This window comes from Phaethon aethereus (genome assembly GCF_964289735.1).
Source record: "Phaethon aethereus genome assembly, chromosome: 16".
NCBI lineage: Eukaryota > Metazoa > Chordata > Aves > Phaethontiformes > Phaethontidae > Phaethon > Phaethon aethereus.
The window spans coordinates 1,349,983-1,373,600 of NC_138592.1; the positions used below are offsets into that span (position 1 = coordinate 1,349,983).

Genomic DNA, 23,618 nt, shown 5'->3' on the forward strand with positions numbered 1-23,618 from the left:
AGCCCGATGGTGCCCGGCCGCGTCAACCAGCCTGGGATGAGAGCGGCTCGACTGCTGATAAACACAGCCAGGGGCAGGGAGACATCCTTAGGCAGCCGGAGGAGGATGGTTCCCGAGGGGTCTGTGCCTGCCCTCAAGCCCACCAAACCGGAGCTGGAAGGACCCACACCCCATCCGCACTTGTGGGTGCTGCGGAAGCCGCCGCAGGGGGCTGTGTGCTGGGGGGGGGGGGGGCGCGCAGCTGTGGGCACCGGGCTCCCCCCAGCCCTGCCTTATCTCCAGCCAGAAGCCACAGCACTGCCTGGCACCGGTTAATAATTAAAGCAAAAGGCTTTGCAGGAAGAGAAACCCAAGCTCAGCTGGAGTTTCCAGCTCGGAGCGGTTGCAGTGACAGGCAGAGCACGATGCTGGCACCCCAGCAGCTCCCCGTTCAGTAGCAGTTTTGGGTAGCGCCGGTATCTGCACAGCGTGGCCCCGAGCCCACGAGCCCGCGCGAGCGCTGGTGCTCCCAAATGCAGCCCCGGCAGCGGAGCTGCTCCTGCCCCATGGTCCTCGTTAAACACAAACTTTGCTCACAACAAACCCGCTCGAGCGCTGGGATGCGCTGAGTTATCGACCGCAACCGCATTATCGACCACGGCAAATGGAGCAAAGGCCATTTGCAGAGGAGCCGGGCGCTGGTGTGCAGCGGTGCCCGAGCGGTGCCTACGCCACGAGCCACGCAACATTCACCCGCCGCCGGTGGCGAATGTCTGAGCTGCGGCAGCGAAGAGCCGAAGCAGGAGGCTCAGGGACCCCCGCCGACCGGGTGCGGTGAGGGATCACTAAGAAAGGCACTGAAAAAAACCCAAGAGGCTCTTCAGGTCCGTGGTGATCCAGCCTGCAAATACCGGCTGCTGGATGTGCCATGGCACACGTTGCAATGTCCCTCCTCCAAAGAGGACCGAAATAAATGCACAGAGACGTATCGATACGCTTCTCCGGAGCTGGAGGGACCCTGGGAACACACAACCGTCTGCCCTTCACACTCCCAGTCCAGGCTAAGTCACAGCCGCAACAGCGAGAGGCTGAGGGCAATGCTTAACAGGTTATGGTAAGGCAATTAATTATGCAAATTCCAGCACGCCACCGTCACCTCCCCGCAGAGCCAGCAAGCCCCAGGCATCCCTCTGTGCTCCCAGGGCCAAGCACCCGAGCCTCACGCCAAAGCCAGCCAGCACAGCCAGAGGCTGGCCCTTCCTGCTGCCACAGCACCTCGTGAGCCCAGCACGGCACCCACAGCACCCGCGAGTCCAGCACGGCACCCTGGCACAGCACCCACAGCACCCCACGAGGCCGGCACGGCACCCGCTGTGCTGAGCAACAGACAGGCGAGGGAAAAACCTCCAAGACACAGGGTTGAGAAAAGCCAGCATAAAGCGTTTTTATTGCAATAATAAAACTTGATACCTTTATGCGGTGGAGAAGGAAGTGAACGGTGGCAATTTCTCTTACCAAATCACTAGGCAGGGTGGAGGGAGGGGGCAGATAGGACAGCAGCAGGGAAGCTATGCATCGTATGAGACCAGACAAGCGGCGATGACCAGCATCAGGTGTCAGGAGAGAACGGTCAGGTGTGCTCAGACCAAGGACAACTGGGGTCTGATGTTTCCTTTCCAGGGGGGAGAGAGGGGACAGAGGCATTTTCTTTGGGCTGACTCCCCACCAGCCCTGCCACCTCCCCTGTTGACAGCACCTTCCGTTTGTCTGCTGTTTTCCTTTTTCTTTAAAGCAAGCTCAATGTAAGCTACTGAATTTTCAGGGTGTGGTGGAGCTCTGATGGAAACCCATTGCCATAAATCTGAAAGCGGGCTGGGGGGGAAGGTCCACCGTGAGATGGCAGAGTGAAGCAGGGGCACAGCAGCCCCCCTTCCCAGGGGCAAACCCACGGTGCCCGCAGCGTCGCTGCGCTCTCCCCAGGGAGCAAAGACACGCTGCTCCCTCGCTGCCCTGGTTCCAGGCAGGGTACCTACACACATTCCTAGCGCTACTTTGCTCTCCACATCCATTCAGCCTCGACAGCCTCACTCTGCTATGGCTTTTGCAGCAGCAGCAATTTCTGGTTTGAAAACACCATAGAGATCTGCACCAAAACGAGTAACTAACGGGTTTCCTTTTGTTCAAGTGACTCCTATCTAAGGTCAGCCCGTCTGCGTGCTACTGGTAAAACGTAGTCTACATCTGGAACAAAAATAAGATTAAGAACTTGACCCAAAAAGAGTTGAGGTTTACGGCGTATAGTTTAAAAAGACATAAAAACACGATACAAGGAGGAAGAGTCAGACGCAAAGCTTAGTGACCAAAGGCATTCAATCAAGGTGTAAGGTTATACAATGAGTGTAGTGGACTATCAGGAAAAGCTCCGTACAAAGTCATGTGCACTCTTCTTGAAGCTGAGATTCTGGATTCCTCCATGTGCCAAACCTGCCGGGAGAGAGGAGAGGCAGCGTGACGAAGCTGCCCGCCCGCTGCCTGCGGAGGAAACCCGGCAGAGGGGGAGCGTGCTCAAAACCGGCGGTCTCATCGCAAACCGCACCATCCGCTCAAAGCGGAAGTCAACCCCGATTACGGAGGGGGAGCACCCCCCATCCTGCCCGCGCCGCGGGACCCACACCCCCCAGAGCACAGCTCCATCCTGCCCGCGCCGCGGGACCCACACCCCCCAGAGCACAGCTCCATCCTGCCCACGCCGCGGGACCCACACCCCCCAGAGCACAGCTCCGTCCTGCCCGCGCCGCGGGACCCACACCCCCCAGAGCACAGCTCCGTCCTGCCCGCGCCGCGGGACCCACACCCCCCAGAGCACAGCTCCATCCTGCCCGCACCGTGGGACCTACACCTCCCAGAGCACAGCTCCGTCCTGCCCGCGCCGTGGGACCTACACCTCCCAGAGCACAGCTCCGTCCCGCCCGCGCCACGGGACCCACACCTCCCAGAGCACAGCCCCATCCTGCCCGCGCCGCGGGACCCACACCTCCCAGAGCACAGCTCCATCCTGCCCGTGCCGTGGGACCTACACCCCCCAGAGCACAGCCCCATCCTGCCCGCGCCACGGGACCCACACACCGGCAGCAAGAGAGGCAGGAGGGGAAGCGGGCAGCCGAGCCGCACAGTGCAGCAACACAACATAGGCAACCCGAGGCATGGGCAGCTGGCACCGCAATGCCTCCAAGGCATGAACCCGCTCTGCCGGGCTGGGAACTCTGTTCGTACCACCATAGCAAGCCCCAGGTCACCAACCTCCTGAGAGCAACTTCTACCCACAGCCAGAAACCTGCCCCCTCCTTCTCATACCCCCCACTGGCACCTCCACCCACCTCCCCACACTAGCCTGAGACAAAAGATGAGCCCCGAGCTCATCTTAGCCTTAAGCCCCAGCACGTGCCGCTGGCAGCAGCCCCTCCTTACCCAAGGACAGGGTGCTGGGGTAGGTCATTCCAATTTCATGAGCTCCACGTCAAAAATTAGAGTGGCGTTTGGTGGGATGATTCCTGGGTGGCCAGTAGAGCCGTAGGCATAATCTGGGGAGATGGTCATCTTTGCCCGCTGACCAACGCTCATCTGGGGGCAGGGAAAGAAACACAGGGATGTCAGGAAATGGGCACAATCACTGGGTGAGTGACAGCAAGAGAGATACAGGCTTGTCCCCAAGAGGGACACAGACCCGTCCCCACTCCTTTCCCTACACTGGGCCAGCATAAGGACCCAGGCTGGACAAGCCAGAGGGGACAGAAAAGGAATGGGAAGAACAACAGGAGGGAAATGCAGAGAGCAGGGGCTGGAAAAGGAGAAGAGCTTGAGATACCCTTCACGCAAGTGTTTTCTAGGACAGGCAGGGAGTGCCAGGCCATTCCCTACAGGCACTGGCACCCTCGTGCTGCATCCCCAGCAGCACACGGAGCTGGCCGCAATCACGCACGCGGGAGCCGAGGCCGCGCCATGCCCACCAGCCCTCCCTCCGCGTGGGCTTCGCAGCCCAGAGCCGTCTCTGCTCAGAGCGGGAGGCCCAAGCGCTCCCCGCCGCGTTCATTCAGAGCTGACTCAGTAGAGAAATGTCACCGCTGAGTCACCGACGTGCCGTAGGTGTTCCTGGGACCCGGCTCTGCTCCATTCCTGCCATCTGGCAGGTGGCAACGCAGAAGGTGATATTCACACCCACACCTCCCAGCGCTGAGGGGGCGGAGGGGCGGAAAACACAGGGGAATAAAAAAATAAAATAAAATGGAGAACAAGCTGCACACGGTGATTTCTGCCCACGCTGCAGCTCCCTGGGCGCATGGCTCTGCACAGCTCTGCAAGGGAGACCGCGAGGCGGAGAAGCACCGGGCACCTGAGCAACTCCTTCCTCCCAGCCGCGGATCACCTCCTGCTTCCCCATCACGAACTTGAACGGCTTGTTCCTGTCGCGGGAGGAATCAAACTTCTTCCCATCCTCCAGCATACCTGGGGAGAGAGGGAGGAAGACGATGGTGACACAGGGACAGAGCCACGCACGCCTGCGTGAAACAGGCTGTGACCTGGCAGCCTGAGCAGGTGACAGTCACCCCTGGGTGTGCTCACATGGCACTGAGTCAAAGATGTTTCTCAGCTCAGCCTCCTTTCCCCTGGGGAAACACCTGCACTGGGGGCAGGGGGGAAACCCCACCAGTACCCCACCGGGGCAGCATCCAGCCTGGCAGGAGCACCTCTGGGGCAGGGCACGATTGCTCCTGGCTGCTTTGACCCAGAGAGAAGTGCTCCTCTAGGCTCGGACTGAGGACAGACAAGGGGAGCAGACAGAGGGGTGGGAAAAAAACCTACCCCACTTCCCAGCACCGTTGCCAGCCATTTTGCAAGCAGCAGGATCAGGCCTGGCGCTTCCCATCCCAGCAGCAAACACACCTCCCGCTCCTTGCCACAGTCAGGTTTCCATCCTCAGGCACCCAAAACACAAGTCAGGGCTCCAGTACCCCATCTCAGCTGCTGCCGGCCTCCAGCCCTCCCCGTGCCCAGCCACAGCCCGCTGATCTTCAGGCAAATCGCTCCCGTACCCAGGAACGACAACGGGGAGAGGCAGCACCAAGCGCAGGATGCACATGCCCAGGACAGCCCTTGTTGCCCCGGCACACACTGCGTGGTGAGGGCTGAGCAAGGCTGATATCCCCAGGGCTAAATATAACTCCCCAACATGAGCAAAGGAGGAATTTCCTCCCCTCCCTTGCTCCCTGCCTGACCTTCTTGGGGAATCTTGGAGCTGGAACTGCCTTATAGGAGCAGCAACTCCGTCTCCACATTAACACAGCCAGGGCCCTCTACAGTAAGAGCAATATTAAACTCTCCTCCAAATGCCCCTCACTTCTCTACTTCCCAAAACAGCTCCCAAACCTGTTTTCCTGGCTGTAAATGGCTCTATAGTCTTGACAAACCAAACTCATCCAGCAACGCATGGGGCAGAGTGATTTCCCTTCACCAGGGCACTGCCCATGAGCAAGAGAAAACGCATCTGTGCAAAAGATGGGTTGGGGCATCTCAGCCCTGGTTTGAGCTGCGACGGTGGCCAGAGCAAACCTCACAGATGCGGGCAGTTGTGGTGAAGGGAGGCACTGAACAGAAAGAAGGGAATGGGAAAAATACATCACCTTTGCAGGGGCAATGAGCACCAAAACCTCTGGACTGCAGGAAGATGCCGGGGGTGGGGGCCAGCAGCCCCATGTTTCTCTCACGGAGAGAAATTAAGCTTTTAATTTCACAGAAAGGAAAAATCACCCCTCTAGGGCTCCAAGCATCAGCACCAGCTCAACCAGTCGGGCTGCAGCCCTGGACTTTGGAATAGTAAATCTGGAGTTTTCTCATTTCCTCCTTCTAGGATAAACCTCTTGACGCTGAAGCTGCTTCCAGCCCCGTCTGGCACTGCTCCCCGCTCCCGTCCGCTGGCCTTCCTCCCGCCCGGCGGGGACGCTGGCAGCAGGGACACAGGGCAGGCCATGCCGGCTGGCACAGGCAGCGACACGAGCTGACCCTGCGCTCAGCTCTGAGCCCTCAGGCATCACAACAAGCTGGGGCGGCTGCAGAAGGACAGAGGGGACATCTCATGTCTGCCACCCTTCTCCCCAGGCACCTGCACAGGAAAAACTCTGGGGACCATGCAGCACAACCCCGCTCCTTGTCCTGGCAAACAGGGACCCGCGGGCTGCCTGCGGGGCACCCGCTGCCTGCAGAAGCGCATCTTGTTTAATGCCCCGGCCAGGGGAACGTAAAGGCACCGTCAGCGGCACAGGAGAAGCTGCAGACCTCATGCAGGAGCGGACGGCACTGCCTGCCCCCTCCGCCGAGCTCACCTGTCTGAATCCAGCCTTGGGAAGCGATTTGGAGCTGGCAGCACCCAGGCTGCAGGAGAGAGAGATTAATGGACTAAGCTGGTTGCAGGAGCTCAGGAGATCAATCACTCAGGCTGCCCCCGGCCCAGGAAGGTGCAGGTCGCACACAGGAGCTCATCCCTGCTCCCCAGCACGGGGCTGCCACGCTCCCCGCACTGTGCCAGTGGGGAAAACAAAGAGGCTCCAATGCTTCAGAGACAGTGTCCTCGTCTCTGGCACCTCCTCTGCCCATGAGGCTCCCAGGAGATTTCTCCAGCCCTGGACAAGTATGAGCAACCATCTCCTCATCCCTGCCACCCCCGAGCAAGGTGATAACGAGATCTTAAAGCTATTACAGAGGCAAAACATCCTCTGGCAAAAGCAGTTGCCTCAGGAGCAGCAGTCAGCCCCTGGCACATCTCAGCTCACCGCAGCCCCCAGCAGAGCTCCTTGCCCGTGGCCAACACTGGCCCCACGAGGACAGCAGAGCCCATGGAGACGGGTTACAGACACCCACCTGCCCCGGCTCCCACCCCAAGTGAAAGATTTGACCCTGCTGGAGGTCTCAGCTGGGCGATATGGACACCGGGGGGGGTCTTGGAGGAACTGGAGCGAGAAAGAGCACTGAGCCCTGCAGCCAGGGCTGCAGCAGCCACGGGATGGAGCGGGTGGCTCCAGCTCTGGATGGGCAGGCAGAGTGGCCCTGCCAGGTCTCTGCCACACTTGGCAGGCAACAGCCAGGAGACGCCGGCTGCAACGTGCCACTTGGCTCCGGTCCCCCCTGGGCAGGCAGAGGCGGGAGGGAGAGGCGCTGGAGCAGGCAGGCAGAGGCAGCCCCCGAGATAAACCCGCAGGTTCGGGTTTTGCCAGCGGGACGTGGAGCCCCACCCGTGCCCCCTCCATCCCCGCTGGCCCGGGCAGCCGATCCTCAACACGGCCATTGCCCAGGGGCTCCTGCACAGAGCCGGCTTCTCGAGGAGAGGCAGGGAGAAACCAGAGCAGTGGGGTGGGCACCTCTGCTCCAGCCAGAGGAAGGGACAAGATGGGAAACCCTTCCTGAAAGCCCTGGGATACCCAGATAGTGGGCAGGGCATGCTCCGACCCCTGCACCAGGACGGGGCTGCCCAGCTGAGGTTAAATCCTGCCTCCAGCAGCAACCTCTGCCAGATGCTTTATATCCCAGGGCCAGAGCTGCCTGCACCAGCACTTCCCATCACACATCCTACACCCTGGCCCGGCAGGAGAGAGGACCCCCGGCGCAGCTGGGGATGGGGCTCTTTGGAAGAAGGCGCTGAGCTCCCACAACTCACCGACTGCCAGTCGCACGCCTCGGTAGCAAACGTCTCGCAACCGCAGAGCGCTTGCTGGTGCTGCGCGAGCGTGGCAGCACCTAGATGCAGCGGGGGGGAAATCACCGCTCCAGGTGCCGCGCAGAGAAGAGGAAGAGCCGGCAGCCGAGGCTGTGTCCAGCCTGCGCAGCAACGCACAGGTGCTGGGGGAGGACGGTGGTCCCCTCTGCCCTACCCTGCCAAAGCAAGTCAGTTCTATCCAGTGTCCCTCCCAGCATTTCCACCCCCCTGCTCCAAGCCCACCTCCCTCTGAGACACAAGTGGGGTGCGTTTTGCTAATCGGGCAAGGCCATTTGGCCAAGACAAGTCAGACTTGCTCCTGGCCCCCATTTCCCCTCCAGAAGCACGGTGGGGTGGCTGCGGTCTCCCCACGTTCCCCGCAGCCCCCACACGCTCACTCAGCAGATCCCTCCGAGCAGGCAGCAGCTCACCCTTGCACCAGCTCTCTCTACCCCCCAGCGGGCACGATTCCCAGCCCCAGCAGGGCTCTGGGGCACGACAGGAGCCCCAGCTGGGCCAGCACAGCATCCCACTTTGCCCTGGCTACCACCCCAGTAGGCAGACGCAGGGGGGCTCAGGTCTGCTGGCCCCCAACCCCGTTGACTTGCTCCTACACAGCCCTCCTGTGCCCTGCCAGCTGCTGCGAGCAGTCCTGAACACATCGGGGAACGTTATCCTTGATTTAGTTTCTTTAAGAGCCCTTTGTAGCAGATTTCACATCAAAGGCTGTTTCGGTCCCCCTGCTCCCCACAGGCTGCAGGCACGACCTCCTGCAAAGAGTGGGGAGCCGAGGGAGGGAGAAAGGGTCCAATTCCCCCAGCTCACCCCCCACGCCTCCACCTCCACAATCACAGCATGAGCAACTGGCATTGCCCAAGCAGGCGTCCGAGAGGATGCTCCGCTCTCCACCTCCTTCCCCAGCACTGCCCTCCGGCACCGGGGCCGTCTGTCTGTCCGTCCCTCGCCCCTGGGATGAAATGGCTGCTCTCGGTGGGGCCAGGCCCCACGGAGCAGGGGCTTGGGCCCTGGCAGAAGCAGCAGTAGATGTTGGATGGCAAACTGAGCCAGCTCCCCTCACCCTTGGTTCACTGGATTTTTTTCCAAAATGGTTTTTAACCGAATGACTGTGCATCCAGAACCCAGCGCGGGGAGAGCTGATTTGCCGCGCGCCGGTTGTGGCACACCACGGGCTGGATCTCCCCAGCGCCGGCGGGTTTCTGTGTGGGAGCAAAATGCAGCCGGGGACGGAGCTGACACGGAGCTCTGGAAGGAGCCTCGAAGCACAGCCCTTCCCGCACCGTGCTCTGCCACCATCCCCAGTGCTGCTCCGGGCTCGGCAAGCACTCTAGCGGGGCTGGGGAATCAAAGGTTTCTAAGGTTTCCCGAGAGCCAAGCCCCGCTCTGGCCTCTCGCAGGGCAGGCTGCGGGGAGCTGCGCTGACGCGGGCAGCGTTCAGCAACAAAAATGGTATCAGGGCCCAGAGGTGTTTGATTTCTGCTGCCTGCCTAGGCGGGGGGGCAGAAGCTGCCTGCTAAGGGAAGTGGGGGGGATAAAGGCCAAAAGGAGACAATAACAACAACAACAACAAAAAAAGGAAATTAGAGAACCGCTCCCATGCGCAGCGGATCACTGCTGCTGGGGAGGGTCCGTCAGGAGCAAGTCACCACACAGTGCTTTCCCCAAAGAGCCAGGACGTAGGGACGGGAAGCTGGTGACCCACAAGCAGCTCTGCCAGGGTGGAGGCCGGAGCCAGGAAGAGCGGCGAAGCTCCGGCAGCGCTGCGGGAGGGGAGAGTCGGCGCCGGGAGGGCTGGCAGGCGGCAGGGCTGGCCCACCGGGAGCCACTTGACTGCCTGCCAGCCTCCCTTTGTTCTTCCACCGGCGGAGGAAACGGGGCGGCCAGGGCAGACCGAGCAGCTTCCTCTGCCTCCTGACAAGGGAACGGGAAGGACATGGAGGAGCAGTAGATGGGCTGGATACTCACCGAGCCCTCCCGGCAGGCTGGGCTGCCCAGGCCCCACTCTGCAGAGACAGGCACCCTCAGCCCCCCGCCATGGGCGAGGGAATGGCGGAAAGTGCTGGGGCAGGAAAGGGACTTGGTGATTAACAGAAACAGCCACAAATGGGTCGACTTGTTTTTATCCCAGAGCACAGGAGCCACCATGCTCAGCTGGAGCTGTTTGAAGGGCAGCTGAGGGGGAGAAGAGATGCCCGGGGTGTCCCCTAAAGCATGTTTTGGGGTCCCAAGGTTGGTTTCTTTCCCACCGAGCTCGCAGAAGGCTGCTGGAGGACAGCGTGCAGAGTACGACCCTCCCCGACTGTCAGGGCAGCCCCTCATTGAAATAACTACGCCCGAACCCCAAACGGCACCCCAAGTTACCCACACCGGGGTCCCCCTGCACGACCGGTGCCCCACACTGCCCAGCCCTAAAAGCGTCCTGGGGTGGGCTGTCGGTCTGGGTCTGTCCCACGGCCACCCCTGGTGTCACCTGTCCCTAAGGGAGAAGGGGCCGAGACAGCAGGGACGGCGCCGGGGAGGGGGCTGCAGCAGGGATCTCTGGCAGGGGGGACCCTGCTCCGACGCAGCAGACCCCGAAGCTCCCGGGGGGTGACTGGCCGCCAGCCAGGGACACGCCAGCGGCCCGCGGGAGCACCCAGCGTGGGGGCCTTCGGCTGGGCCGCTCCAAGGCCCACGGGCCTCTGCTGCCCTGGGACCCCCACAGGGACCACCGGGGCCTCCCCCGTCCCCACGGGGCACAGCCAGGACCCCCTGCCCCACCCCAGCACAGCCGAACACTTCCTCTCCCCCCCCCCCGCGAAAGCCCTCCTGCCCCCCGGGGCGGGCCGAGCCCCTCTGGCTCCCCCGGGGAGCGCCGCGGCCCGGGCGGGCCGCCCACACGGGCCGGGTCCGGGGTCCCCGCCGGCCACCGGGGCAGCCCCACCCGGCGGGCCCTGCGGCGGGCAGCACTCACCCGTGTAGTGCACCACGCAGGTCTGGCCGCGCTTGGGGAACGTCCGCCCTGCGGGGAGACACGCACCGTCAACCCACCGGCACCGGGACCGGGACCAGGACCGGTCTGGCGGGAAAGGGAAGGGAGGAAGAGGAGAGGGCACGGCGCGGCTCACCGTCGCCGGGGGCGATGGTCTCCACATGCACGCCCATGCCGGTGCCGGTGCCGGTGCCGCTCGCGCACCCGCTGCGCCCGCAGCCCGAGAGAGGAGGGGCCACGTGTGCGCAGCCTCGGCCGCCGCGCCGCCATAGAGCCCGCCCGCCCGCCGCCTAGACGGGCCCCGCCCCCGGCCGCCGCCATCTTCCGCGCTCACCACCCCTCCCGCTCCAGCCTCCTTCCTGCCCGGCCCCGGCCGCCATCTTGGCACCGCGCGGTTGCCGGGGAAACGCGCGGCCCCCCCCCCTCGGCCCCCCCCCGCTCGCCGCCGTAACCGGTCCCTCGGTATCGCCCGGGCAACCCCCAGGGCTCGGGTCCTTGCAGGCTTTACCCGTTTCTCCGCCGTTTATAGGCCCAAGAAGCGCAGGGCCTGGCAGCAGCGAGCCCGCCCAGCCTCGGGTGCGTCGCCCAGCACAGGCCACTGAGGAGGCCCGAGGCAGCCAAAGCTGGGCTCCCCCGGAGCCCTGAGGTGCCAGCGCACCCCAGCCCCAGCCGAGACTTATTTTAGTTACTTCCACAGTTCCCAAGGCTCGGCTGAACCTAAATTGAGAGCGTCGGGCGCATGCGCTGTTCGATAGATCTGTATTAACGCCGCTCCTCATGGTGCTGGTGGAGGTCACCACCGGCCCCGTGTTACTGGGGCAGGTTCAACAAAAGACACACAGGTGTCTCTTGAAGAAAGGACTTTCATCAGGGAACAGCAGCAACTACCTTCTTTTTTGGTACCAAAAAAAAGAAAGAAAAAAAAAAAAAGATAATCACTCCAGGCACAGGATTTTTGCCTCAAAGCGTCCTATTTCCTTACTTCAAGGAGATGAACTTGAGTGTCCACAAGGGAACAAGTTCCAAGGACAGCCAAGAGACTAATAAAAAGCCACTATTCTCAGCAAGTGCATTAAAATAGGACACAAGAGGAGGAGACTCTTAAAATAACAGATAACGGGATGAAGCAAGTTTTAATTGCCTCTATTCCTTGCTTGCATCTTTTAAATACTGAAATACCAAGGGGCTTTTTTTTCTCGCTTGATGCCATAGCATTATTTTTTATGGTAAAGCTGCAACACACAGATGGTGCCTGCGGTCCCTGACTTTCCACAAACACACCCAGCAGCAGGGCAGGTGCGCAAGGCCCAGAGTCAAGATGGAAAATAACGGGGGAGAAAACAGGACACGCTCTCATCCCTCCCGATTACCACTATCTCAGTGAAGGGCTGGGCCTGCTCTCCCCACAAGGGCCAGCAATATGCAAGGATCCGAAAGGGGAAAATACTGCTCGCTGTATGCCCACGCTAGAGCCCTTGCCGTGCTGGCGCAGGCAGGCTTGCACATGCCAGGCACTGCAGCCTCCTCACGGCTCTCGCGCTGGGTGCGGTGTTTTGGTTTTTACTCCCTGGCGTAACCCGCTCACCTTACCAGCAAGCAAGGCCACTGCAACAACCAGTACTTCACCAGCGGCTAGGAGCTCGGCCAAGTTTGACCACCCCTCAACTGCTCAGGGTCCAGCTGGTCAAAAGCCAGGAGAGGCTCAGGCCAGCTTATGGTATCTAAACTCTGGAGAAAGCACAAAGGCTTGAAAACAAGTGAATTCTGCCTAAACCGGTCCCTGCCCTCTGGCTCACCTACTGGCAGAACTCACAAAATAAGAAATGCCAAGAGGGAAAAGCGTGACCATTCAGATTTAATAGTGTAAAAAATAAATGGGACATTATTTGCTACACAGAAGCACCACCCCCGGCAGCAGCGGGGCTGGCAGGCAGCATGCACACCAGCAGCAGCTCCCTGCTCTGCAACGGCCCGTGGCCTGTTCATGGCCCATGCTTCAGGTTGGGAGCTCCAGATCAAGCCCACTCCTCTGTCCCAAGGAGCGTGTGCCTTTGAAGATAATTCATGCCTTTGGCAGAACTTTAAACTCTCCACCATCAGAGCGTTTCCTCGATGCTCAAAGGCATTTGCTTGTTCATAAATCCAGAGGCAGCAAGGCTGAAAGCAACGTGGTGGCAGAGGGCAGTGCATCCCAACAGATGACCGTGGGCTTAGTCAAGCGATCCCAAGGAACATCCTTCACACTCCAGAAAACAAAACAACAACAAAAAAAAAAAAAAAAAAAAAAAAGAAGAAGAGAAAACAAAAGGAAGCCCTTTGCGCATCTGAGAAACTGTTCTGGATCTGGGCTGCAGCAACGATCCTGCAGATGTCCTGATGCAGCTCTAAAACACCATCACCCCCATTGATCGCAAAGTTGCACCACAAGACTTAAGGCGTCAAATTAATTCAGCGCACAACCGGGGAGTAATTTGCTCAGATCCTGCCTGTGTGCACCAGACTGGAGAGCTGCAAGGTCAACCAACGGTCAGGTACAGCTCTAGCCCTAAAAATAACCAGCCTCATTCTCTGCCTCTGCACAAGGCTGAGCACAGCCCAGCACTACCAGCCACGAGATGGCTGATTTCTCCTCTCTTCCCCCTGCTGCCCTCTCGCTGTTGCCAGGAGAGATGTGGGGGTGCCAAGCAGCTCTGACAAGATGCTGCTGTGGGAGATCTAGCTATGGGCTACAATTTGAAAGCAACTCAGCTCTTCTTGACATTCATTTGACACTTCTGCCATTACCTCCCGACATGGCAAAAACCAGGACAAGCTGCCAGAAACCCCAGCAAGGTGCCTGAGCGGAGGCAGCGCAGCCCACTCCTGCAGCCTCTTGTGCCGAGAAGCTCCTGGTTCCCCAGAAGTGACTCAGGTAACAAGGCCCAGGCTGGCTTCCACCACCCTGCTGCCAACTGACATTGTTTCTGCACATGCTTTAAAACACCTCTGGGCTTGAACTTCACCCTTATTCAAAGAAATACTAACCTTTCCCTGTGAAAGGGCAGTCTAAGCACAAAGACATGCACTATCTCGGCAGTATTTTTCCTAAAAACTGGTCAAAAATGGCTTCCTCTCAAAAACGATCCCTGTGTTCTTTGTGCACACACTCCCACCAGGCAAAGCGACACCTCCGCACCCCAGTGTGTGCAAGAGCACTGCTCTGAGGCTGGCGGAGGCCCTTCCTCCCTGGCACCGCATTCTCTCCCAGAAGGAGAACGCGGATCTGCCTTGCCCAGATCTGTCAGGACCGGTGAAAAGACCAGCGAGGCCAAGCCCTGGAGAAAGCAGCTCTGGTGAGGTGGCAGGGCTGGGGCTGCAGCATGACCCCCTCCCCATCCAGTGCCTGCCAGCAGGGAGAGGGAGGGGGTCAGGATGCAAAACAGGTCATTGGGACAGGGAACAGGAAACAACAGGAAGCGATGACTTTCCCTGACAGCAGCACATCCTGACAGCGCAGCAAATCCATGTCCTTCCCGATGAACTCACCCACTTCAGCCCTGGGTTCATCCTCCGCTGCCACGCTGTACCTGATGCCTGCTAAAAGGAACACGAGCACTCATGAAATCTGGTGTCAAGTCATCAGCCCCCAAAATATCCCCAAGCCCCTTGGGAAATGCACCCCTAGAGAGGATCGCAGCCCAAGCACAGGGAGCTGGACTGGACAGAAGGAGTCCCTTCCCTGTACAACATTTCTGTGTCGGGCTAGGACCAACACAGACACCCAGACTAGCGGTAGGTGATCCAGCTCCTTCAGGGAGCTCCCATTTACCCCATTGCCTCCATCTCCATTCTCATCTGCTTCCTCCTCTCCTCATCGATGGGATAGAGACAGAAGATGATTATGGCAATGAGCAGCAGGCTTATTGGGACTGGGGCCATGAGAAGCTGCAGGGTGAGGATGACTGAGGGGTTGTACATGCAGTCTCCAGCACGGTAACCTGCAAAACTAAAGAGAATGGTTTTCCTTCCCCCAGCCCCATCAGGTCACTGCAGAAAGGTAAGCAGGCACTTCTGTCACTCTCCTCTAGAGCCTGGTACCAGAGGCCCAGTTTTGGGGAATTACCACTCCTGTCTGCTCCTCTTGCTCCCAGTAGATGTTGGAAAGACAAATTTGGATACTCCTGGGACTCATTCCAGCATCACCTACCAGGCACTCCACACTAGCAGAAAGTGTCTGTGCTGGGCTGACAAAATAGGGGAGGTAGTGTTTGGGGCTTACTGTAAACTCAGTGTCGATATCCCCACGGCAAGGCCACCTGCAAACTTGTTGAAGAAGACATAAAAGGAGTAGAAGAGTGCCTCCAGGTTGAGGCAGCTGGGGTTCCTCAGCATGAAGTCGTCCACTGTATCTGGCAGCATGGACCTGGGGACAGACAGTCCCACAGACATGTTGGTGACACCCATGCCAGCAACACCCACTCCAGTGCCGGCTGAACTCAGCTGCAGCCCCTCCAAGGCCTCTCCAAGCAGCAGAGAGAGACAGAAACCCCTTGCAGAACCCCGCTCTGGAGACCGTTTTGTGCCTGTCTTCTGCCTTAGGCAAACAGGGCACAGACAGTCCTACAGAGAGGGTGCGGCAGCTGCTTCAGAAAATTAGAAGAAAAACAGCGCCTTGCGCAATGACTGGTGTTCTGCTGCCGAACCCCAATGCAGGCTGGATGTGGATGGATCACATCCACATCCCTTCCCTGTCCCACCTCCACCGGTCCTTCTGCAGCCCAAAAGCTGCTGTGTTGAGCAAACAGGCAGTCTTGGCACACCTTCCTGATAACCTTCCCCTCCTCTCTTCCTGACAAGTGGCTCAGAGGTGCCTCTGCTCACCATGGTAAGAGGTAGAGCACAGCCATGCTGCAGCCTGCCATGATCACCAAGAAGACGAAGGCCAGGAAGTTGTGCGTCACCTGGGTGACGGCTACCAGGGCTGGGATGATCAGCTGCGCAGCAAGAGGAAAAGACAAAACAAAAGTACGTGGGCCCCTTCTGCTGCTCACAGGCAGCTTGCACTGGTCTGCTTAACCAAAGGCTGCGCTCCTCCTTTCCCCACACATTTCATAAACAGAACTGCTCCCATCCCCTGTGCAGTGCAGCACAGAGGGACAGGCTGACACTGGCAGCAAAACCTTCCTCATGGGTAAAGAAGGAATGGTTACTGGAGGGCAATGGAGCTGAGTGGTTAAACTGGAAAGCTGGATCTGCTACGGCTGCACCCAATGTCTGTGAGGAAGGCATCTGGAGATAGATCCTCAATGCGATTTGAGGACCTGACTCTGCAAAAAAGCCAAATGGGATTTCCTTGCTGACCTGAGGAGCCAGGCAGCAGCTGGGACATGTGTCTGATGAGCAGGCTGTTTCCCAGCTACTGCCTGGTGTGGCGCACAGCCCTTCCTTCCCTCCCTGTGCCTCTCATGCAGCTGGCTGGCAGAACTTGGATCACTTGCATCAAGCATGCAAGATCCTGGAGCAGGACAGAGGCCACAGGACGATGTTTGTGTGTGCACATGAGACTGGTGCATTAGTATAGCATCTGATAACACGCTGCTCACCAGGTCTGCAGCCATGGAGTCTCAGAGCCTGAGCTCTGAGGTTGGCTGATGCAACAAAAACTCCTTTCCCCACTGTCCCAGGGACAGTCTCGTGGCCTCCCTGCACCTTACTGCAAAGCTCTGCAAAGCCATGGCCACCGGTACCAGCAGCAGCCAGACACACGGAAGTGCAGAGCTGCCATCAACTACTGGCTTAACGCCTGGTCACCTGCAGTGCAGAGGACACTGTGCTCAGGGCCACCCTTAGCCACCAGCCAGCTCTTCTCTTCAGGCACCATGAGCCACTGGGGGTAAGGCTGTCCCCTCACAGGGCTTCTTTCTCCACAGCTACAACCACAGGCAAACGCACCGCCAGGCCCAGTGATGCTGCTGTTTTCTTTCCAAATCTCCCCAGAAACCACTGCCAAAAGGGAATAGAGAGGGAAGCTGTGACCTGAGGAGAGAACCAAAGGGGAGTCTTAGCAATGCCCCCCCAGACTGGCAGTCTCTGCCTGGCTGACATCCTTGCTGATGGGCAGAAGCAGCAGCATATGACTCCACGTGGCTGAGCTGCCCATGCTTGAGGGCTGGGGTGACCTCTCCACCAGGAAAGTCTCTTTGGGGCTCACTTACCAACATGATAAGCACCAAATGCTGGAACTTCCCAGCCAGCCCCGCAGCATGAGTACAGAAGAAGGCAAAGATCCCCTGTGTGATCTGGGAAAGCAAGGTGCAGACTTTCATAGCTGGGCACCCAAGTTCATTGTCTGGATAACTTGCCCAGACATCTTATCCCCCAAGTTCTCCTCCTGCTGTGGCAGGTCTCACACCTGGAAGGCCAGGGATGCAAAGAGGAAGGCACACAGCAGCTGGGTGTAGGGCTTGTGTCCCACGATCATCCTCAGGCAGCTGGTAAAGGGCAGCTCGATCTTCCCCAGGGGGCTGAGGGGCCCTGAGAGAAGAGACAGCAGGGCTGGCACTGGAGCCACCAGAATGAAAAATGATGGTGTGGAAGGCACAGGGGGATCGTGCCACTGTGTGCAGCTCAGCTGGGTGAGGAGCTATCGGAGTCTGACGTCTCAGTGCAGAGACAACAGCCGTGCTGTTGGCTACAGGCAGGATCTTGCCACTTTACACTGCGCGCTCGGGCTGGTCTGCAGAGCCCTGCAGGCTCTGTGTTGGTTGGTGAGACCTGCTCAGCGTGAAGCAGTGAGCTGCAGCCCCTGTCCCAGGCCCACGGCTCCCCGCAGGAGCTCTCAGGCAGCCTGAGCCTTCCTTCCTCCAGAGCCATCTCCACTCCCCGCTGTGGGAGCAAGCTGCTGCTGGCACAAACCAAGGAGGGTCTCAGCATCCAAGTGTGTGTTTCTGAGCCCCACACCCAGAGAGCCATCCCACACGTTGTTGTCCAGCTCCCTCTGCCTCACACCTTCCTCTGCAACCCCCTCCATCACCATCCACTGCCACTGGGCACCCTCCAAACTGCATCTAAATGGACCTTACCAGGCTGCTCCCTGACACCAAAGGTGAGAATCAGACAGGACAGGCAATAGATTGAGCCCAGGACCAGGGATGCAAATACATAGGCGCTACGCTGGAAAACGAGACAGTGCATGATGACAATGGGGGTACCATGCACAGAGCTGGCAGCACAGCCAGCAGTGCCTGCCCCAGAGCTTACAGGAGGAACAGAGGGCAGACAGGCCAGCCCTTACCATGTTCTCCAGAGAGCCCGTGAGGCTGTAGGTGCTGGTGTTGGGTAGGGTCTCGTTCGACACATAACAGCCGTTCTTCATGTGGGCATGGTACCTGCCCACAATCTGTCCCTGGATTCCTGACCCAAGGAGCGTGCTGAACACTTCCATCCCCATTCCTGCCAGGACAACCACGAGAGAAACCTCAGTCCCACTCCCTGGCAGATGTGACACATCCCTCAGGGTAAGAGGCCAACTTTGGGAATGGAATTGGAGGCACCAACATGCAGAGCTGCCCCAGAAGAAGAGACCTGCTATTTCTACTTGCTCTCATTTTTTCCCTTGGCTCCAGCAGTAAATGCTCTAATGGTTGGAACCAATAAATCTGGGTCCTGAGTCCCCTAGGGATGATACTGACCTAAGAAATGTTTCTGCAGGTACATTTTTTGCAGAAGATGGCTGGTTTCATCCCTGTTTTGCCCCATCCACTCTGCAGCCTATTCAAAGCCAGAGGAACTTATTCATCTCTCCTCTGGGGAGGGTCTCCCAGGAACACAGGCAGCCGGGGGCTGTAGAGGCACAGACACTTACTGTAGGCAGTGGCTGAGTCACGGTCTCTCTGGGTTCCTCCCAGGAACATTGTCAGGGAAGAGTATGGCACGTGGTGGCACTAGGGAGAGGACAGTTCAGCTCCGGCTGCTGCTTCCCTGGTTTATTGGTTATGACCCCCCTCGTCCCTACACATAGCAGATAACACTGCCTTCTGTGTCACCCCTGCACACAGGTGGCTTTTCACCCTCCTCTTCCGTGATTCTTCTGTGATTTGCTCTGCTCCCACAAATCGGTGATGAAGAAATTCACATCACCATGTACAGGCAGCCCAGCCAAATCCCCAGCATTAAAATGCACCGCTCCATCTCACCATCCCTGTGGGGATGGTCTGCGCCATCCTGCATCCCTCACTGCTCCCCAGCGAGAGCTCTCCCAGACTCTGCTCCAGGTCCCTTGCTGGAGAGGCTGGGGCTGGGACTCCCCAGCTGACCGTGTCCCCATCCCTTGCAGGACAGGATGACGTGTAAGAGAGTCAGCCCCAGGCACCATGTTCCTTACAGTCATGCAAGTCTGGAAGAGGCTGTACATGAACAGGTACCACAGGAATTTCAAGGAGGCGGGGGTGGCATCCGAGAGGGTGGACCACATCATGCAGTAGCAGAGGACCCCGAACGGCATGGAGCATGCGATCCTGGGGAAGAAGCAGAGCTGGTCAGATGTGACCCATAGATAAGGTGGTCACACTTCTCATTGCACAAGCAGACCTACGTAGCACAGCCTCTTCCCCAGCTTCCAAACCACAGTCCGGCTACTGCAAGATCAAGATCTGCAAGAGGAAGCAGCTTTGCTCAAGTGAGTGTCCATCAGTCAGACTGGGGGGGGGAGCTGAACACAAATGTTGACAGAAAAAGTAGTGCCTAAGTTGTACAACGTTTCTTATTCTCTTGTTTAACTACTTCAAGTCCTTGCCCTGCAGCAGAATCCTGGGGGCAGCAGTAACCCTCGACATGCAAGATCTGCCCATGGTTAGAGCCTGGTGGGGAGCTGCTGGCAAAGCTGACTACCAAACTCTGTACATGCCACCACACGGGACTCTCAGAGCACTGACCACCATGGCCTCAAAAATGTGAGGCCCCAGGGAAAGAGCAAGTGTAAAGTTTGCAGTATGTTCCTCCTCTTCCATTGCAATGACACACAGACCCCATTGCAAGCTATGTTATCTTTAGCGTCCTTGTGATGTTACGGTTTTGTAATTCTCTGTAAGCCACGATCACATTAAACTCCCAGTGAGGCACCACAGCTACTGCCTTGCACTAGCACTGAAGCAATTTGAGTCCAGCAAAGACCCTCCCGAGGCTCCAGCCCAGACACTCACCATGGGACCAGCTTGCCATATTTTCTCCTCGGGCTCTTGCTGACCAGGAAGCCAATAGCAGGGTCAGTAACCGCATCCCAGGCTCTTCCAAGGAAGATGATCAAAGAGGCATGGAATGGCTCCAGCTGTGGGGGAAATGGAAACCACAGCTCGAAAGGGAAAGAAGTCCTGGCAAAAAGCTGCGAGCAGTCAGCACAATACAGCTCGCTCCAGCCAACGTCTCATCTGCATCCCGTGGAGACCACACCAAGCGTTGAAATTGCCCAGAAACACCTCCTGTGTGCCCACCAACAATATTTACATCACACAATTTTGATCCAGTTTGCCTACTTCTGATGAGCATTTCCAAGGGCTTTGGCCACCCACCAAACTCTACCCTTGTCCCAGTCTGCTGAGCTTATGCTTAGCCCCTTTGAAGATAACCCCATCTCACGTGGCCACTCACCTGCACAACATCCAACAGGAAGATTTGGAGGAAAAACCCAAGGGCGTTGCCTGTCATCTGGTAGGGAATGCCCCCAACAGCATAGCAAACCTTTCTGCAGAGCGGCAGTCCTGGCTTCTCCTGCAGCCAAGACACCAGGGAACAAGCCCATCTGAGAAATGATATGCACCTCTGGCTGACAGCTAACCTCCAGCTCATCCCATCCACCGGGTTCTCTGAGGCTTATTTAAACCCTGAGTCATGTCATAACCCCCCACGCACCCATCCACGACACACATACCTGTCCTTCAGCTGGACATCGCTCCACCTGATACCCACAAGCAAGGTGGACGTGGCAGTTGGGGTGCTGTAGGGTGCTTCCCCATCTGCTGGTAAACTTGGTGGGCCAGGGCGCAGTGCTTCCTACACACAACCTGCCCTCAAGCAGCAGCTTGGCTCCTGAGGTCCCGCTCAGCAGAGTTCCATGTTCTTCATAAGCCTTCGGGGTCTCTTGCACAGCTGCCACAAGGCTGGGCATGCCAACAGCCTCTCTTCTCGCTCCAGCCCACCAGCACACAACCACTCCTCGACCAGCCAAAGCCCCAAGGCAAGAGCTGATCAGTGGGCATTTGTCTCATTTGCTTGTCTTGGGCTTGTCTTGCCACCAGGGCCACATCCCTGGTGCTTCACCTTAATTCTCCTTGGAGGTATGTTTGCATGAGGTCACAGGCCGCTGACGTAAATGAGATACATATCTAATGCCAGACACAGAGCTATCTGCTAAGCTGGTCTAACGTTGTCCTTTCCTATTCTATTGAACCACAATCCAGTGGTTCAAGTTCTTTAATATTAAAAAGTACAAACTGCATCAGGCTTAAAGGGACTGTAACAGAGGCAGTCCGAGGAGAGACAGACTGCAAAGGCCAGAGCCCATGGGATTTCTATAGATCAACAGGGAAAAGCACAAGGAACGTTTCAGCGTGCAGGAAAAGGGTTGATGGCAAAGCCTCTATTTTATTTGGATGTGGTTAACTTTAGTAAATACCATACCAAGCCTCAAGTATCTGGCAAGTTCCCAGAGGCAACCTACAGCACTGACTTCCTCCCAGCCCCGAAATGAACTTGCTGTCTAGCATGATACACCTCTGCATCACAAAAGACCGCAGAATACAGGGCGAGATCACATCGAAAGCGGACAGTCTGTCCGGGCTCGGCTTTCCACCTGGCTGAAGCAGCGCATGGCCTTCGCCGCAGCTCTGCTCTGCTACAAGCAGACCATTGCTAGAGGCCATTTTTGTTGGGATAGGGTGAGCAGTGGTGGGGTCACAGTGCAGACGCCTGGAGACCAAGGCTGACCTCGCATCTTAGCACAGGCTGCCTTGGGTGAAGCTTGGGGCTAACATGCTTGTCAGCATCTTGGGTTCCTGCTCTACCCCATGTTTCGGCTCTCCCGGTCACCGAGCAGCTCCAGCGCAGCTCAGAGCACAGCAGGTGGGTTGCTGTCCTGCACCCAAAAACTATACGGCCCTTTCTGGAAAGATGCAGAAGGGTCCCCTGCTCACGTGGGGCAGACGGCCATCCCAGGCAACAGGCTTGCCTAGGCATGGCTATAAAAGGCCACGAGCTGCTCCAGCGAGAGCTCTGCAGAAGAGCAGAGCGAGGAGGGATGAACGCTTGGCATGGGGCAGCTGCGCAAGAGGCTGGGCAGAGGGACAGGCTGCAGGGTCACATCGAGAGCTGGGGAACAGGGAAATCCAGTCAGGGATTGCTTCCATTTCCCACTTGCCCTTATCTCTCGTGGGGTGGGGGGGCAACCTGCTGGTTCCCCTGCCTGTTTGGGCTGCAGACAGCTTGCTGTGCTGCTAACGTCAGTCGAGCTGACAGCCACCCTTGAGGGATGACAGACCTCCATTGTAACGATACTAGGGAGCCGCTTCCAAAAACACAGGCACAATCCCCAAAAGCAGCATTCCAGAAGGCACCGAGTGTTTCCTTCCCACAGCGATTAGCAATAACTCCTCCACAGCCCATGCCATGAAAAAGCACCGACGCTGCTGTGCCCACCAGGCTGGAGGGCCCAGCTTCTCCCTGCGCACCCAGGGGAGCAGAGCGCCTGCTTTCCCGGTGCCAGGTAACCTCAGGAGCCTGCTTGTGCCTCACAGCTTCTCATCTCAGTTTACTTTTTGCCTTTTACAGTACACAGCGAGAGTCAGGTCCCTGGTATTACAAATTGCAGACCAACCTTGTCCCACAGAGACGGCTGAACCATTAGGCTTGTACCACCACTGAGGAGCACTTACTCATACAACAGCTTGTTTCTCCAGCAGTTCTGTTTCTAAAATTACAAAGGCATTTCTCTTGGCTGTAAGGTTTTGTGGCAGCTTTTCTTCCCTTTATGCTCTCAGCAGGTAGGACAGTGCTCTGCACGTCTCTGCCCATTTCATTTGAAAGTCAGCAACAACAACAAAACGCAGAGCCTTGCTTTAACAATGTGTTCTCGAGCTTGAGTCATAAACACTTCAAAACACCCCCACAGCCTGTGGCTGCTCGATCCGGGTAGGCTCTGTGTGGGTGTGCGCGCTCGCGAGGGTTAGCGTGCGCCTGTGAAACGCATTTCTGTGTGTGAGAAAGCACCCTGGGACACTGATCTTACCTCTCTGCAGACCGCTCTCGTCTGTGGGAGAGCTCCGTCTTGGGTTGACCTGTGCAGCTCTGCACCTTCGTGACCACCTGGAAGCATGACCGCAGACACGACCGTGTCCTTCAGCAGCACGTGGTGGGGAAGCAGAAGTGAAGATACAACATCTGCAGGGCCCCAGCGGGAGCTGATGGAGGGGAAATGACTGGCCCTGAGGGAGGAGCGTGACCAGACCCTGCCCATGAAAGCAGGAAACCTGGCAGGGCTCACAGTGCAGCATGTACTCAGGGCAGCAGCTCCTGGGCGTTCTGCAGTCAAGTGGAGAAATCTGGTGCTCTTCAAAGGTCAAGCTGGGTCCAGCACTTCGTCCCCATCACAGAGCTGCGGCCACACTGAGACCTTGGGGGTGCAGAGAAGTCGTCCTTTGCCTGAGCTCCAGACCACTGCAGGGACACCTTCAAGCCACCTCAGGTCTCCTGCCTCAGCCCCAGCAACCACCAGCTGCAAAGAACCAGCGTGCAAAACCCAGAGTGGACAACCAAAGTGGCTGGAGCCGCCAAGGAGAGGGCAGCAGGAGCAGGCGGGCTCCTCCCCGACTAAGCCCCTCTCTCCCAAGGCAGTCCTGGAGACCATGAGCCCAGCTCTGGCTCCTTATCTGGGGCTGT

The 23,618-nt window shown here is 58.2% G+C and overlaps 2 protein-coding genes across 2 annotated transcripts; both read right to left on the bottom strand.

Moving 5' to 3' along the window:
• Nucleotides 1–2,433: 2,433 nt before the first annotated feature.
• FKBP1A (FKBP prolyl isomerase 1A) lies at nt 2,434–10,885 on the bottom strand (the record flags this gene model as incomplete). The annotated part of the gene is made up of 5 exons (XM_082007206.1): nt 2,434–2,463; nt 3,448–3,600; nt 4,370–4,482; nt 10,695–10,742; nt 10,849–10,885. The coding sequence occupies 4 exons, from the start codon at nt 10,883–10,885 to the stop codon at nt 3,472–3,474; spliced, it is 327 nt and encodes a 108-aa protein (XP_081863332.1). The 3' UTR covers nt 2,434–2,463; nt 3,448–3,471.
• A 1,533-nt stretch (nt 10,886–12,418) lies between these two features.
• LOC309410944 (sodium-dependent lysophosphatidylcholine symporter 1-A-like) lies at nt 12,419–23,055 on the bottom strand (the record flags this gene model as incomplete). Its single annotated transcript, XM_082007449.1, has 14 exons — nt 12,419–12,955; nt 14,521–14,715; nt 14,971–15,114; nt 15,573–15,685; nt 16,644–16,727; nt 16,907–16,990; nt 17,104–17,225; nt 17,774–17,864; nt 17,986–18,143; nt 18,556–18,634; nt 19,075–19,207; nt 19,892–20,016; nt 20,337–20,456; nt 22,969–23,055. 14 exons carry the CDS (start codon nt 23,053–23,055, stop codon nt 12,847–12,849), a joined length of 1,644 nt encoding a protein of 547 aa, XP_081863575.1. The 3' UTR covers nt 12,419–12,846.
• Between the last annotated feature and the right edge of the window lie 563 nt (nt 23,056–23,618).